General features: G+C 37.1%; 2 protein-coding genes across 2 annotated transcripts; both read right to left on the bottom strand.

Annotated features, from left to right (window-relative positions):
• Positions 1 to 1,587: 1,587 nt before the first annotated feature.
• LOC137949353 (uncharacterized) lies at positions 1,588 to 1,968 on the bottom strand. Its single transcript, XM_068795427.1, has one exon. The coding sequence runs from the start codon at positions 1,966 to 1,968 to the stop codon at positions 1,588 to 1,590; it is 381 nt and encodes a 126-aa protein (XP_068651528.1).
• A 10,817-nt stretch (positions 1,969 to 12,785) lies between these two features.
• On the bottom strand, positions 12,786 to 15,111 carry LOC137950545 (protein STRICTOSIDINE SYNTHASE-LIKE 10-like). Its single transcript, XM_068797078.1, has 3 exons — positions 14,645 to 15,111; positions 13,801 to 14,064; positions 12,786 to 13,611 (listed from the first exon to the last, which is right to left on the bottom strand). Exons 1-3 carry the CDS (start codon positions 14,908 to 14,910, stop codon positions 13,038 to 13,040), a joined length of 1,104 nt encoding a protein of 367 aa, XP_068653179.1. The 5' UTR covers positions 14,911 to 15,111; the 3' UTR covers positions 12,786 to 13,037.
• Positions 15,112 to 16,126: the final 1,015 nt, after the last annotated feature.

Genomic DNA, 16,126 nt, shown 5'->3' with positions numbered 1-16,126 from the left:
CAATCTCATACATTATCATACTTATCTGATAAAATTCTCAGTCAAATAAATTTCCATATACAAAATTGTCATAAAAAATTACATCGTGCTGAAAGTATTTTTACTAGAAAATATTTTTTTCCAATATTTTCTGAAAAAAACACTAAGAGGACCCGCCAAAATTTGATTTTATTAACCATAAAGAGTTTTGTACCGTTGTAGGAACGATGTAGCTTCTTGTGACCCATGAACAGTAAATGTCACACTGAATAATGCGATTTTTGCATCTGGACTAGACTACAGAGCAATACTTTATTTTTTTTTCCTTTTTCCTCTTTCAAAACAGGAACAATGTCGATGGAAATCACTATCTGGGACTAACTTGTTATCCGTCTACCCATGACTTCAACTTGGACTTTAGAATCCATAGAGATGGATGCAATTGCAAGCTGTTTATTTTTTTAATGTGACTTCCTTGTGTCTGCGTTTAATGTTTATCATCACAAAGTGGCTTATCTCATTTGAATATTTGAGTTATCATTTGTAACCTTATCTTGTCAAACGATGAGGCGTTTCAGAAGAATTTTTACACCAAGGTGACGTTCAAATGCTACACAGGTCAGTTATTACTGCTTCAATGAAGGGTGGCTGATTAGAATCACTGACCAGTAACAGTTGAGGTATAGAGGTGAGAAAAGCTCTTGCTGCCTCTGCTTCTGTACTTAAGGTGACGTTCAAATGCTACACAGGTCAGTTATTACTGCTTCAATGAAGGGTGGATGATTAGAATCACTGACCAGTAACAGTTGAGGTATAGAGGTGAGAAAAGCTCTTGCTGCCTCTGCTTCTGTACTTTTCTTCTGCTTTGATCTGTTTATCTTTGGTTATCTTTTGGAGGCGGGCCTGATGTATTTAAAGAAAAAGATAAAAAATGCTGCAAGATTCTTTTGCTTTTCTTGGGTACCTACACTGCAACTTTCTGGGTGATGGAAGAAAAAAAAAATGACGCATGAGATTTAGATGAGAAAAGTGATGAGATCCATGGTAGCATCTCCACTTGCTTGCAATTAATGAAAGCTTAGGATTGTCGACTCTCCTCTGGTCAAAAGTCTCCGGAAGCAACTGTGATGACAGATCAGGTCGCCAGAGTAGAAACCATGGGTTGCTTAGATAGAATGGGTGTATTCTGCAGATTAATATAAATTTCAATGGCGTTTCCAAAAGATTATTCATCGTTGAGTGAGGATGCTTGAACTAGTCTTGTACTCATATGGAGTTGGTTCATTTTGATCCAGCTGATCAGTTTCAGAGTTCCATCCCGAAAGAAGAGATTGAAAGAGAAGGACATAATTGAATGGGTCAAAGAGAAAGATGCTCAATAGAACTTCATATGTTGTCTGATATGAAACAACTTCCAGAATTTTCAGTCCTCTGAATAGCCATGAGAAATACAGATTACAGAGGAAGAAAACGGATTTATGGACACAGAAGAAATTATTGACCCTGATGAACAATTTACATTGTAGGATGATTAACAAAAAAAGGGAGGAGGGTGGCGACGAACACGCAAATATCAGAGTTGACAGTGTCTCCCCTGAATCATCATCATCAGCCGACTCTCTGCAACCGCAGTACCCTCGATGGGTCCGCAAAACGGGCGGAGAAAGAGCGAGAGAGGTTGTCGGGCTCTACATAATCAGATCCTTGATCGAAGTTCTGAGAATAGGTGTAAGAATCGTAAGGGACCTGAAACTGGGAACTAGAGTGGAAAATTCTTCTCTTCTCCTTCATAATCTTCCTCCACAGGACATGCCATCTGGGCGCGTTGGAACGAACCAACGAGTAGTTCAACGACTCGAACTCCTCGTCGCAGGCGTTATAATTCCGGCGAGAGCTGCCGCTTCTCCGGGCGGAGTGGCTCCAGTAGCCAAGGTCGACGGCTGCACAAGAGCAGGACCTCTGCCTCTGAAGCTTGGGGCTCCACTCCATCGTCACTCCTTGCTCCGGATCACGGATACGACTACAAACGCATGCCTGAGAAGCTGTATTTATACAAATGAAAGCCAGAGAGTTGTGAAGAGCGCGCAGGAAATGCTACTGTATTAATGGATATTTCAAATTCAACGGTCTGGTTTTGGCTGTTTCTATTCGTAAAAGAGGCTTTGGAGGTCAAAATTGGTTGGCTCCATTATAGAGCCTGGGATTTGACATGGTTAAATGACGACTCTCCTGCGAGTTTATTAGGCTCTGAAATGCCGGTCAGCAGTGAAGCAGCACTATTCTATTGACTGAAGGGAATTCCGACAAAGGTTGGCAGATTTCTTTGACGAAATCAGGGGTAATTGTGAACCTACAGGGAGTGACCGATCCGATCGGAGCAGCCAGTGAGCTTGGGTTGAGAACATGGTAGAGCAGGCAAAGGCAGCACGCAAGAACTGGTCTTTACTTGGTTCTTAGTCAAAAGTAGATCAAGTCTTTGAGCCGCACACCCTTTTCTTTTCTTCTACGAAAGGAGAAGCATGTAAAATTTAATCAGGCTCCCTAATTAAATACATTCTTCCTAACCATCGACTTAGGTAGCTACCCATTCTTCATATTGCTAATGTACTGCTAATTAAATACATTAAACCTCCACTATCTGTCTTGGCTCTTGGTTATCTTCCCTTAAGGGGGTTAGTCAACTTGAAGGGTAAGATGAAGATCAGCCGCATTACGTTATTCATTAGTTTATGTCGTTAGTGGAGCGCCAGACTTCATGTCATCTGGATGCTGGAGATGAAGCGGAACATCATCTCCACGTTATAAAAAATGGAATCTGGTTTTCGATCCTTTTTTCCAATAATCCAGACGAAGGAAACGCGGGGGTTCGAACCCTCGATGTTTATTTTTTTTCCCCTCTCTCTCCCCGCACCCCTCTCTCTTGCTCTCTTCTCATTTTCATTTTTTTCTCCCTCTCTCCCACACCCCCTCTCTCGTCTCCCTGCGCCCCCGACGTCTCTGCTCCCTCTCTTCTTCGGCCTCCGTCTCTCGGTCTTCTCTTGGACTTACCCTATCTCCCGCACCCCCTCTCTCGTCTCCATGCCTCCCTCTCTTCTCTCGGACTCGCTCTCCGTTTTTCTCTCTCGCTTCTCTCTCTCTCTTATCCCTCTCGGCCTCCCTTTCTTCTCTCTCTTCTCCCTCTCTTCTCCCTTTCAGCCTCCCACTCCGTTCTCTCTCTCTCTCGCTATTCTCTTTTCCCCCAAAATGCCTTCCGATTTCATTCGATTTCCCCCATTTCAATTTCGATTTTCTTCGATTTTCTTCGATTTTGATATTTGAGCATCGATTGCTTAATTTCTACTTCGACTAGGCATCGATTTCATCATTTGGCTTCGGTTTTCCCAAAATTTTAGAAGGTATGACTAAACCTTAATTTTATTTTCCACTAAATTAGTGTTTTATTTGATTTAATTTTAGTTTCAGTGCCTAATTGGGAGTTATTTGTGCATAATTGTGGGATTTAGGGTTACGGTTTAGGGTCTAAATTCTTGATTCGGGTTAGGGTTTATTTTTAGGGTTTGGTTCTTGGTATTTAAGGGACCTGGAATTAGGGTTTAGGGTTTATGATTAAGGATTTATGGTATTTTTAGGGATTAGGGTTTTTAAGGTTTGGGGGGTTTTGTGTTTTTAAGGTCTAGGGTTTTTTAGGTTTTGGGTTTAGAATTAGGGTGTAGGGTTTAGGGTTTAGGGTATTAAGTTCCGGAATTAGTGTTTAGGGTTTAGAGTTTAGTAGGTGATAGTGTTTAGTGTTTAGGGACTTTAGGTTTTAAGTTTTATTAGGGGTTTTTTAGTCCAATTCAAACAAGGCTGAATCGCCTACACGAGCGTCCATTAGCGAACGAAACCCGACCCCCATCACTGACGAGGTACAGTTCGTTGTGACTGCAAAGTCATATGGGGCTCTACCTAGGGTGTTCGGTGAATTTGGACTTGATGTGTGTGTTTTTGCATTGTTTAGTGCATATACAGTAGTGGAATAGTTTGATTAATTTTGAAATGTTTTAGAATGTTGTTGAGAATTTTTGAACTACTATGGAATGTTTTTGCCATGTGGTGAGGAGATTCGGGTGTTATACATATCTACCACATGGTATTCTATTTTTTATGGTTTGTGTTTGACGGGTAAATGTTGTTTGATAAAGTTTTTTCCATGAGGACCATCTCAGATTTAGATTATAAATGGTTGTAAGAAGACAACCAACTGCTCGACCATATGACATTTGGACCTTCAAAGATGACAGCAAAATACTTGATCTCTTGGTCAAGCAGGTCAAAATTCTCTTTTTGTTTATAGCCACTGGCAAAGTGTTGGAGATAATCACTTATCTTTAGTTATAACTCAAGTACATATCTTTAAAATTTGTAGTTATAACTGTTTAGTCTTTGGTTTATAGCCGCTGGCAAAGTGCTGGTGATAATCACATATCTTTAGTTGGTTCCTTACTAAAAGCACAATTGTTTCAGTTGGCTCTTGGCCTAGCAAAATATCGGTTTCATGTTTATTATTCCCAACTTGCTAGGAAAGAAATTGTTTGTACATTTTTTTGGGGTGGTTCTGGTGTTAAATTTTGTTGTACCAAATTCTTGCATTTTTAATAATTTATTATTTATTTATTCTGTTGTATGTGTTTTGACAACAAGTCTGCACTGCTAAAATGAACTTGGGTGATGAGGTTGATTTAGAAGACTACGTTTCTCGACCTGAAAAAATCAGTGCTACAGAGGTAAGTGTATTTATTTTTACTTTTGAACTTTGGTAACTCTTCAAATTTCTTGATGGTTTAACATATATTTTGTTGCTCTTGTAAAATGTCTGCAGATTGCAACAATCTGTCAAGAAGCGGGAATGCAAGCAGTCTGGAAGAACCATTACGTAATTCTTCCCAAGGATTTTGAGAAAGGTTACAGAACCAACATGAAGAAGCCTGACACAGATTTCAATTTTTACAAGTAAAACAGTTGATTTGGGTTCGGGGGAGTTGTCGCGGTACATTTGTTTGTTTACATGAACTCTTTGTAATTGTCTCTGTCTTAGTCTTTTGGGCTTTCATGTAGGCCACCAATATTGACAAAAAATTATTTCCGCAACCCTATGACTGGTTGTTCTAGAATTAATGGCATCATTACTCTTGTATACATTTTCTTATGTTTGCTACTAACAGTAATTGGCTCAACTTGTTCAATCTCATTTGATACAGTGACGAAATGAAGCTTAAGGAATCAAGAATTTTTTTACTTTTCGTAAGTTATAATATCTAGGGGCATTCCTATTGAAAGGTGCTGGTGATAATCACATATCTTTAGTTATAACTACAAATATTGTTAACTCAAACACTTGGTTTAATTAACTTATTTTTATAATTAATAAAATCAATGGTTTTAAATTTAATGAAAAAATATTTTAATTAATAATATGTAAACATATATAGTGTGTTAAAGTTAGTATTTGATAGATTTTTTCGGTTTAATCATGATATTTTTATGTTAAAGAATACCATATATTATCAATAAATTAATAACTAAATGTATTATATTCGTTTATGTTATTTTTAACGTTATTTATTTATTTTTTATGATTAATCATGTGCACAGTTAATTGACTCACGTAATTATTGTATTAATGTACAATAAACAGTAATCTTTAACTAATATAATATATAATTAAATTAATTAGTACATTAACATATTTTAGTTATACATTCAATTAGTTATGCGAGTAGTAATAATGTTTATTTTACATAATTTAATGTTTAAGTATTATATTTTAATTAAGTATACTTTACAAGTTACTAATTCTCTTATTTTCTGCGTTTTCCTCATTTGGGGGCACTAATACTGGAAATTGCTTTCCAGTGGACATGAACTTGTCCACACTAACACCCATTTCGAATGTGAAGTTCATGTAGATGCATGAAATGAAGATGAAGATGAAGATCAAATTTTATGTTTGTTGACTAACCCCCCCTTAAGTATTGATAATGATTTATGTACTTCTCCTTACATTTTAAACTAATACTGACAATTCTTTCTTAAGTTGTATTCCTTAATTCTAGTTCTAGCAAGTTAAGGTGTTAAAACATTAACATCTTCATCTTCATCTTCATCTTAAGCATCTACATGATCTTCATCTTCGAAATGGGTGTTAGTGTGGACAACTTCATCTTCGAAATCTTTGAAATAGGGTGTTAGTGTGGATAATTTCATCTTTATCTTCATCTTAGAAATTTAAAATCATTGATTTTATTAATTATAAAAATGAGCTAATTAAACCAAGTGTTTGAGTTAACAATATTTTAATTACCACTATTAAATCACTAATACAATAGAGTAAATAAAAAAAATTATGATTAATGAATAAAAAATATTATATTAATAACATAAGATAGATTTGCATTGTATTAAGTAATAATATATTTTGACAAAATTAAAATTAATTAATTAATCAAATGCATACTTTAATTATATTTTATTTACCAGAGACTTAAATATGAAGTTTAAAATAGTAATAAAATTAAAAAAATAATAAATAAATACATATACAACTTTGAAAATAACCTAAAAAAAATTATTCAAATAACGAGTTCGTGCCTTTAATATTACAATCAACGAGTTACAAGTTTAGTACATATAAATTACGCATGTTCAAAAGTAATAAGAGTAAACCATCATTTATCGTTCCACATGGATGTCGATATGGCATCTCGAAATTGTTCGGCTCTTGTGGATTCTAATGCACTCTGTCTCCGAATGCTTGTTACTTAGCTACCCACATCCTCAAGATCATCGCAATCGTCACTGTTTGTATCATCCATTGCACCTAATTGAACCGCATCACCTCCTCCATCGAGCTTGCCACCCGAATCATCATCTTCATCTTCAAATATATCATCATAATCTTCTGCACGTATATAATTGTGCAATATGCAACAAGCATGTACAATTTTCACCTGGATCTTAAAAGAAAATGGAGGAGTGTCTTTTAACATTTGAAATCGAGCTTTTAAAGCACCAAAAGTTCGCTCAATAATATTCCGTAAAGATGAATGTCTTCGGTTGAATAATTATTTTTCATTTCTAGGAATATTATCTCCAAATTCTTGCAGATGATATCGGGTTCCTCGATATGGAGCCAAAAATCCTGGAAGATTTGCATAACCAGCATCGACTAGATAATATTTTCCTATAATAAAAATTATATACCACATAAAATAATTGAAGATAAAATAGATAAAAAATTACTGCATAAAAATATATTACTTACCTTTAGGTACAAAGATTTTATCTCGACGAGTCAATGCATCTTTCAGTACACGGGAATTGGCTGCTGACCCCTCCCATCTAGCAAGTACATAAGTGAATTGCATATCAAATGAACATGCTGCCATCACATTTTGTGAGAGATAAACTTTTCTATTCCAAAACCTTGGTTGATCTTCAAGTGGAATGTTGGCTTTGATATGAGTTCCATCAATAGCTCCAATACAATCCTAATTATATATTTTTAATTAATATTTACTAACTTTGTATATTAATTTAAAATTATTTAGTTATAGGAAGTGATGTTACCTTGAAGTAGGGATAAAACATTGAATTTGTTAAAATCTTCGAGTGTGTGCGTTCCGAAGGCCGTTTGACGTAATCAAAGTGAAGTTTGAGGATTGCATCCAACACCTTGTTGAAATACTTACTTATCGTCCAATTTGATCTATCAAACATCTCTGTTGTGATACTATACACTTGTCCTTGACTAACAGTTAGGAGGAAATATGCAAGTTGTTCTTCAACTGAGATGGTCTTTGTGGCTGATAAAAACCCTTTACTAGTAAGTATATCTGCGAATTTGTGAAATACCAGTTGGTTCATCCTGTACACTTTTCGAAATTTAACTAGAGATTTGTCTAGTGCCTTTTGCAAATACAATGGACCATTCATCCCACAAGAACGTGGTACACGTCTGTTGCAATGGTACAGATAGTATCTTTCCATGGCGATCAACAAAGTTGTGAATGCAACCATAGTTGCAACCTTTTCATCGTTTGTCATAGTATCCATGGAAATCCACAAATTCAATCGCCTAAAATTCATAAACACAAGTAAACATCAATCTCCAATCATAACCTATTTGCAATCACACCTATAAACAACCATATTCATCCACATTCCCACATCCTACATTCATCCACATTCCCACATCCTACATTCAATCACATCCTACATTCATCGACATCCCACACTCTACATTCAATCACATCCTACATTCATCCACATTCCACATCCTACATTCAATCACATCCTACATTCATCCACATTCCCACATCCTACATTCAATCACATCCTAGATTCATCCACCTTCCACATCCTACATTCAATCACATCCTACATTCATCCACCTTCCACATCCTACATTCAATCACATCCTACATTCATCCATATTCCACATCCATACTCAAAACACCATATTTATCTATGCAATATATAAACACAACAACATATCAAATTTAAATACAAACCATACTAATAAGTCTTGCAACGTCATAATTCAAATATCACGTCTACTACATAATAATATTCCAAAAAAATAGTGTATTTATAACGCATTACAATTAGTTTTCAAAACAAAATTTAAGCCACTCGACCCGCTCTTCCACTATCATTTCCATAAACATGACCTTCTTAGTTGGTGTATCCAACCATGAAGGAGCGCGATACTTCAATTCTGTAGGCAAGTCCGGGATTTCCCTGAGGGCTTTGACGCAATCTCTTACAATATCGTCTTTCAACATGAAATTCTCAAATGTCTTAGCAATTCGATCTATTGCATCAAAGATTCTTCTACTAGTGTCATTATCGGGCATTTCGGTTCTCTTTCTACGACGACTTGAAGATGACCGTTTACTTCTTTCAAATTGATTACCTAGAGACTCATCCATGCTTAATAATGGTGATGGAGTATCCCTAACTATATCAACATCCTCTGGCTCATCCATCGAGACATGTTCTGATTCACGGATCACCTCTTCTCCCTGATCTACAAAGGTTGCAGCTCCTGACCCTACCGCTATTGTGTTTCCCACCACCACAGCTAATTTGTCGTACAGGGGGCAACCTTCACGTCTGTACTTCTCAGCATCTTTATGCTCCTACAAGAATAAAACATCATTTAGACGTCTTGGAATAGAGTTATACTAATGCGGAAAACATAAAAAATATTTTATAGTACATCATGTAGTCGAGCCATACAGATTTACTGACCGTTATGTAATCAAGCCATACAGAATTACATGCAGTAACTTGTTGTGTGGTTGCATCCCAACCAAACCCACGAGTGTTGATACAACTCGTTACCGTTTGGTATGTTTTCTTCCATGCTCTTGTTCGATTCTTCACCTGCTCAACAGTTTTTTTCATGACTGTGTCTTCATTGAACTTATTTACACAGTCCATATATACCTCATGCTTCAACACCCTGTTAGGCAACTTGTTCCCTAGATTGACCTGCTCGACCAAGAGATCGAGCATTTTGCTATCAACATCGAATGTCCAAATATCATATGTTCGGCCACTTGGTTGTCTTCTTGCAGCCATGTATAATCTAAATCCGAGACGGTCCTCACAGAAAAAACTTTATCAGACAACCTTTACTCATCACAGAAACACAAACCATACAAAAAAAATACCAACACAAACCATAAAAAAAATACCATATGGTGGATATGTATAATACCCGAATCTCCTCACCACATGGCAAAAACATTCCATAGCACTTCAAAAATTCTCAACAACATTTTCACACATTTCAAAATTAATTAAATTATTTTCACTAACGCATATGCATTAAACAATGAAAACACACACACATCAAGTCCAAATTCACCGAAGACCCCTGGTAGAGCCCCATATAACTTTGCAGTCACTATGAACTGTACCTCGTCAGTGATGGGGTCGGGTTTCGTTGGCTAATGGACGCCCGTGTAGGCGACTCAACCTTGTTTGAATTGGACTAAAAACCCCTAAACACTAATTTCATAATTTAATACCTTAAAAGTCCAAAACCTTAAACCCTAATTCCAAACCCTAAGCCTAAAAAACCCAGAGCTTAAAAACACAAAATCCCCAAAACCTTAAAAACCATAAACCCCCTAAACCTTAAAAATCCTAATCCCTAAAATACCCTAAACCCTTAACCTAAACCCTAAACCCTTAACCCTAAACCCGAAACACAAACCATAAAAAAAAAACCTAAACCATCAAACCCTAAACCCTATCACCTACTAAACTCTAAACCCTAAACACTAATTCCAGGACTTAATACATTAAAAGCCCTAAACCCTAAACCCTAAACCCTACACCCTAATTCCAAACCCTAAACCCAAAAAACCTTATAGCTTAAAAACCCTAAACCCCCTAAACCTTAAAAACCCTAATCCCTAAAATACCCTAAATCCTTAACCATAAACCCTAAACCCTAATTACTGGACCCTTAAATACCGAGCAGCAAACCCTAAAAATAATCCATACATGAATCAAGAATTTAAACTATAAACCGTAACCCTAAATCCCAAAATAATGCACAAATAACCCCCAATTACGCACTGAAAATAAAAATAAATCAAATAAAACACTAATTTAATGGAAAAAAATTAGGGTTTAGGCATACCTTCTAAAATTTGGGGAAATCCGAAGCCGAAGGGTGAAATTGATGCCTAATCGAAGTAGATATTAAGCAATCGATGCCCAAATGTCCAAAATCGAAGAAAATAGAAATGGAAATGGGGAAATCTAACGAAATCAAAAGGTATTTTCGGGGGAAAGGAGACTAGCCAGTGAGAGAAGGGAGTGGGAGGCCGAAAGGGAGAAGAGAGGGAGAAGATAGAGAAGAAAGGGAGGTCGGGAGGGAATATAGAGAGAGAAGCGAGAGAGAGCGAGTCCGAGAGAAGAGAGGGAGTCACGAAGACGAGAGAGGGGGTGCGAGAGAGAGGGCGAGGCCGAGAGAAGACCGAGAGATGAGGCCAAAGATGAGAGGGAACTGAGACGGTGGCCGGAGACGAAGGACGAGATCGACGTCGGGGGCGCAGGGAAACGAGAGAGGGAAGGGAGTGCGGGAGAGAGGAAGAAAAAATGATAAATGACGACGCGCGATGGGGGGGGTGGGTGCAAGGAGAGAGAGAGGAAAATGCGAGCGTCGCCCGTCCTTCAATTCAAAGAAGATAAAAAAAAGGGCCTTCTTCCACATGATCGAAATTAAACAGTGGAGATGAAGGACCCCTTCATCCCTTGCATTGAGATGAAGCTTCATCTGTGCTCCACTAACGACTTCAAGTGTTGAAGGGCGTTATGCGGTTGAAGATCATCTCGTCCTTCAAGTTGACTAACACCCCTAAGATTACTCTTATTTGTTGGTATTAAAATTTTAATGTAAGCTTATGAGTGATTCAATATGTAGTTCACATAACTGAATTAGGCGAGCAATGGGTTAGGCAAAATGAGAAGAGAAGGAAAGAATGAAGACCGAGTTGCAAGCGAGAATATTTTGCCTCCGCCATTGATCAAGATTGAATGACCATGAATTGGGTTTTGTATTTTTTGCACGAAATCGGGTTTAATACCCAATCATGCTTCTCTCTCTCTCTCTCTCTCTCTCTCTCTCTCTCTCTCTCTCTCTCTCTCTCTCTCTCTCTCTCTCTCTCTCTCTCTATATATATATATATATATATATATATATATATATAGATATAGATAGATAGATAGATAGATAGATAGATAGATAGATAGATAGATAGATAGATAGATAGATAGATAGATAGATATATGTTATTACACCAAAATTTAAAATTAGTTTGGGCTATCGGTTGTCATTCTTTGTTCTCATAATGTTAAAGAGTACTCAACAAGCTTGATGTGTCTACACACCTTAGCAAAATGGCATAGCTGAAAGAAATATAAATGGACATATTTCAATGTCTCATGTTTCGTATACATGTGCCAGATAGGCACTAATGGTGTCGGGTGTTTGAATATAAGGGAGGTTAGTGTGTTTGAAATTTCTTTTGAATTGGGATTCAATTCTAGATCAACATTAATTTTAAAGTTAATGTGAGTCTAATTAGTTATAATTTTTTAGAAGCCCTAACTTTTCCAATAATTATGGAATTCTAATTCAATTCTCTAAGAACTGAAATAGAATTCTATAGAGGGAAGAAAATCAAGAAAAGATAAATTTGGTTCTTCTTGAATTATAATAAAAAAAATATTTTAAAAATATAATGCTATGTTATTAAATTAAATATTTAAAAATTATATGTTCACTATTTTTTATATATATTTGATTATATTTAAATTAGCACATTCATTTAACTTATTTTAGTTTCATAATTATAAATTTCAAAATTTGACATATATAATTTATATAACTATTTAAAAAAATGATTAAGTTATACCATATCAGAAATAATTTAAAAAATATTTAAATAAAAATAAAACTCAGTGAGTGAAAATAATATTTATTATTATTGTAACATATTTAATAATATGTTAACCTATAAACATAATAACTACAATAACTATTATGTTTAATTTTTTAAAATGTATTTTTTATTAACCAGATGGGGGTTTTCTTTTTAAGCTGATACCCCTCAAAACTACTGTGTTCTAATATGCCATTCTAGGAAGAATGAACAGGTCTTAGAATTGCTTTGGTTAATACTCCAACTCAAGAGACCAATCCATTCTTCTCTTGATAAAAAAATGACTTTGATCATAATATCCCACAGATTTCCATGAAAGCCAGTAGAGTTTCATCCAAAGGAAAGGTTACATATAAGGATCTCTATTCCAATTACAAAAGGTTGAAGTTGGCTTAAGAAATTATTACTTGGAAACAACATGAGAACCACCTAATTTTGTCAAAGTCATATGACAAATACATGTAACTTCATGTAATACTCACTAATGCTAGTTTTTTCTCATAATCTTGACCTTATTTGAGGGGTAAATGGTGTAGTTATCTTTTAAAAATCAATTTAAAGCTTGTAAACAGCAACATATGGCATCACTAGGGATGCAAACCAGAGTCTTCCCTGCATTTCATCTACCTCAGAAGTAAACTTCAATGTCTTGCCTTCTTTATCCTCCAAACTCTCCAAAACCTTTCCTTCCCCACTGATCTTCATCGCCAATGCATTAGAACCCAGCCGTTCAACCATGTAACTGTACCACTTCTCCACACTAAAGGGGACTACTCTAAGGAGGAGCCTTCCCAGCTGAGAGTAGGACAGAAACCACTTCGTAAACTTTGCTCTCCTGGAAAATACTGACACCCAGAAATCTCCTCCTGGACTTCTCCTTATGTTGTCTGGGAATCCTGGTAACTCCATGAGGACCTCGGAAGAACCAGCTTTGTGGGTTTTGAGCCAGAGTTTTATTATTCTGCAAGTAGTTGTCTCTGTGAACAGGAGGAATGAGCCATCTTTGCCTAATGCCACCCCATTGGGCATGGACATGTTGTTTACCAGAACTGTTGTTTCTTTGCTACTTGGGTCATATTTCAGGACTCTCCCCGTTTTATCTCCACTCATAACCAAGGACAAGAACTTCCTATACAAACGCAGACATGGCAAAGGAATATAAAAACCAAGTAATTTGATATTCACAGAGAAAGAAAAGAAGGCAGTTCAATTAAATTTCAGAAACCAGGACTCCTTTTACTTATGATAACAGAGATAGAAACTTTCAAGCAAGGTTGCCTTGAAATGGTGAACAATGATGAGGAAGAGGGAGCCATACCTTCTGGGGTAATTTGAGCTACTATCTGTAAAATAAATCACTCCTGTCTCCTGGTCTATATCGATGTCATTGGTGAATTTGAATGGTCTGTCTTGAGCTTGAGTCACTAAGGGCATAGCTAGACCGCCTTCAGGACCGACCTTGAGTAGGCCAAAATAGGCGTCTGCAATGTAGAGATCCCCTGTTTTCTGATTGAATCTCAGCCCCAGAGGGCGGCCACAGATGTGCTCCAATTCAGGGCCATGGGATTCTTCACACTCCTTTCTGGCCAACAGTGAGATGTTAGAATAGGTAGTTTTCTCAAACACTTTCTTGACATGGGTCTGAGACTGGGTTTTATATGCCACTATATTTCCACCTCAAACCCAGTTCAAATGACCAAAGACCATGAAATCAACAGGGATTTGATGAATTTAGTAATAGATTAGACAACTCAGTTCATAGCTTGGGTAACCATTGCCCAGTTCGGTCAGAAAAAAATAAAATAAAAGAATTCACATGAAGTTTCTTGTTTACAATCTTCTGTCTTTCTCTGACCAAACAGAGGACCTGAAGACATCTCATATTTGAGTCCTGCAAGTAGTTGGGTGTTATGATGAGGATACTACAGAGCATTTGGTTGCTTAGATTAGGATGGTACAGAGCATTTGCATCAGTTGCATCATGTCTAAAGCAAGGACTACCAGAAAAGAATGATAAATTGAAATTTAACTACCAGAAGCTTCAAAAGGGTCCTGATCAAACAGGTAAATCTTATCATCTTGTCAGTAAGCTCTTTGAAGCACGAACGATTCGTGGTCTTATTGCTACTGTGACTGCAGTTTCATTCACACGGAAGACCTACCTCGGTGGTCTGGTGACTGCAAATTCCGTCCACCCCTGCTCTTTGCTCTGCCATTTCAGGATTCTACCATCGTAGGCACTCACGTAAGGGCCTTGACCATCTCTATCAAAGGCAAGACTCTCCGGTCCTTTGGCACCATGAGGGAGCAGAAGCAACTCGGGGTTCTGAAGACTGTTACAAGCCTTTGGCTGGTGATTGAAGAGAGAGACGAAGATGGAGAGAACGACCAAAATTGCCGCAATGAGGACCCTGTTTGGCTTCACCATCGTTTTTTGAAGCTAGAAGAGTTACAGAAGCTCTTTTCTTTGAGCCTTTATAAACCTTTTCAATATCACGATGATACATTTCTGGGTTTCATGGTAGAAGAAATAGGGATTAACGAAGTGGGTTTTCTCAGATTAGTTGCGAAATGCAAAAAGTCGGTCATGAATTTAATATGACTGAATAATTCATCTCTGTTTTACCAAACTCTTAAAGATGAACTGACACCGGTGGAGCCTCAATGTCTGTTGACGGAGAGCCACCGTCGGCGGATGTTACATGTACGTTCATCATCTCCATTAGCTCAAACCTGCAAGACGCAAATCAGTCGATCCATCGGCTGATATTGCTATGCTTCCCCAACTCAAAATCGTTGTGTCATTTTCTGAGGTCCTTCTACATCGTCGTATGGAGATGATTCCATATGTGATCCTCTGATTTTTCAAGGACCCGTGCGCTCTATCCATCTGTCCTGCGTAGTTATTATCTCCCACCAATCACTTTCTGGCTTCGACCAGAATCACTACCACAGTTATATTTCACAGATAACGAGAGTACAGTTTCTTATATTTGGAACTTATCTGTATTCATTCCTAATTAATTTTTTTCTTTATCAAGCGGATCATATAACTTGCATATTCTGGCTCCGTAACTCCATATAACTCTGTATTCTGGCATACTTAGATGCTCCTACTATTTTATACTCGCTACTATGAACGGCCTGTCTGGCTGCATCTTTGCAAATCTGGCAACTCATCTGGGTGAAGGGGCTTTGCAGGAGAAATCCGGGTTCGTTCTCATGTCCTCCCTGTTCCGGTTTTGCTGTCAATGACCGGAGAAAATTCATTCAAATAATTGTCATTATTCGTGATAAATTTAGCTAAAAAGATTCAAATGTAATCAATTATGAAATGACTTCATGAGATGGGGAAAAAGCCTTGTTGGTGGGCTTTGACACCGTCGGTGATTATCAACCAGGGGACCTGCAACTTCCGGCTGCCGACCCAGAACGATTTAATGGAGAACATTTCAACTGGTGCAGACGTTTTCACTCATATTTGTGTAAAAAGGGTACAAATAAAGATCATATGAAAGATATATGGTCGCCTGAAGGTAAGTTACAGATGTTTTCATCATTCAATCCTAATAATTCCTTTTTTCTGAGTCTGCGGCATTGACTGGAACATGACTGAAATAGTTTTCAAGCATTAGATTGGGGAG

This window comes from Aristolochia californica, unplaced genomic scaffold (genome assembly GCF_029961685.1).
Source record: "Aristolochia californica isolate CCGP_79_NKW_82.1479 unplaced genomic scaffold, dmAriCali1.0.hap1 SCAF_14, whole genome shotgun sequence".
NCBI classification, from domain to species: Eukaryota; Viridiplantae; Streptophyta; class Magnoliopsida; order Piperales; family Aristolochiaceae; genus Aristolochia; species Aristolochia californica.
The sequence above is the reverse complement of the archived record's forward strand: the minus strand, read 5'-3'. Positions and strand labels throughout refer to the sequence as shown.

What these genes read in the sequence shown, in the direction of transcription:
- LOC137949353 (XM_068795427.1), bottom strand. Translation starts at nt 1,968, where the DNA reads ATGGAGTGGAGCCCCAAGCTTCAGAGGCAGAGGTCCTGCTCTTGTGCA.
- LOC137950545 (XM_068797078.1), bottom strand. Translation starts at nt 14,910, where the DNA reads ATGGTGAAGCCAAACAGGGTCCTCATTGCGGCAATTTTGGTCGTTCTC. An exon ending in GCAGTCACCAGACCACCGAG is followed by an intron (nt 14,065 to 14,644) that starts GTAGGTCTTCCG and finishes ACTGTTGGCCAG; the next exon opens with AAAGGAGTGTGAAGAATCCC. An exon ending in AGCTCAAATTACCCCAGAAG is followed by an intron (nt 13,612 to 13,800) that starts GTATGGCTCCCT and finishes GCGTTTGTATAG; the next exon opens with GAAGTTCTTGTCCTTGGTTA.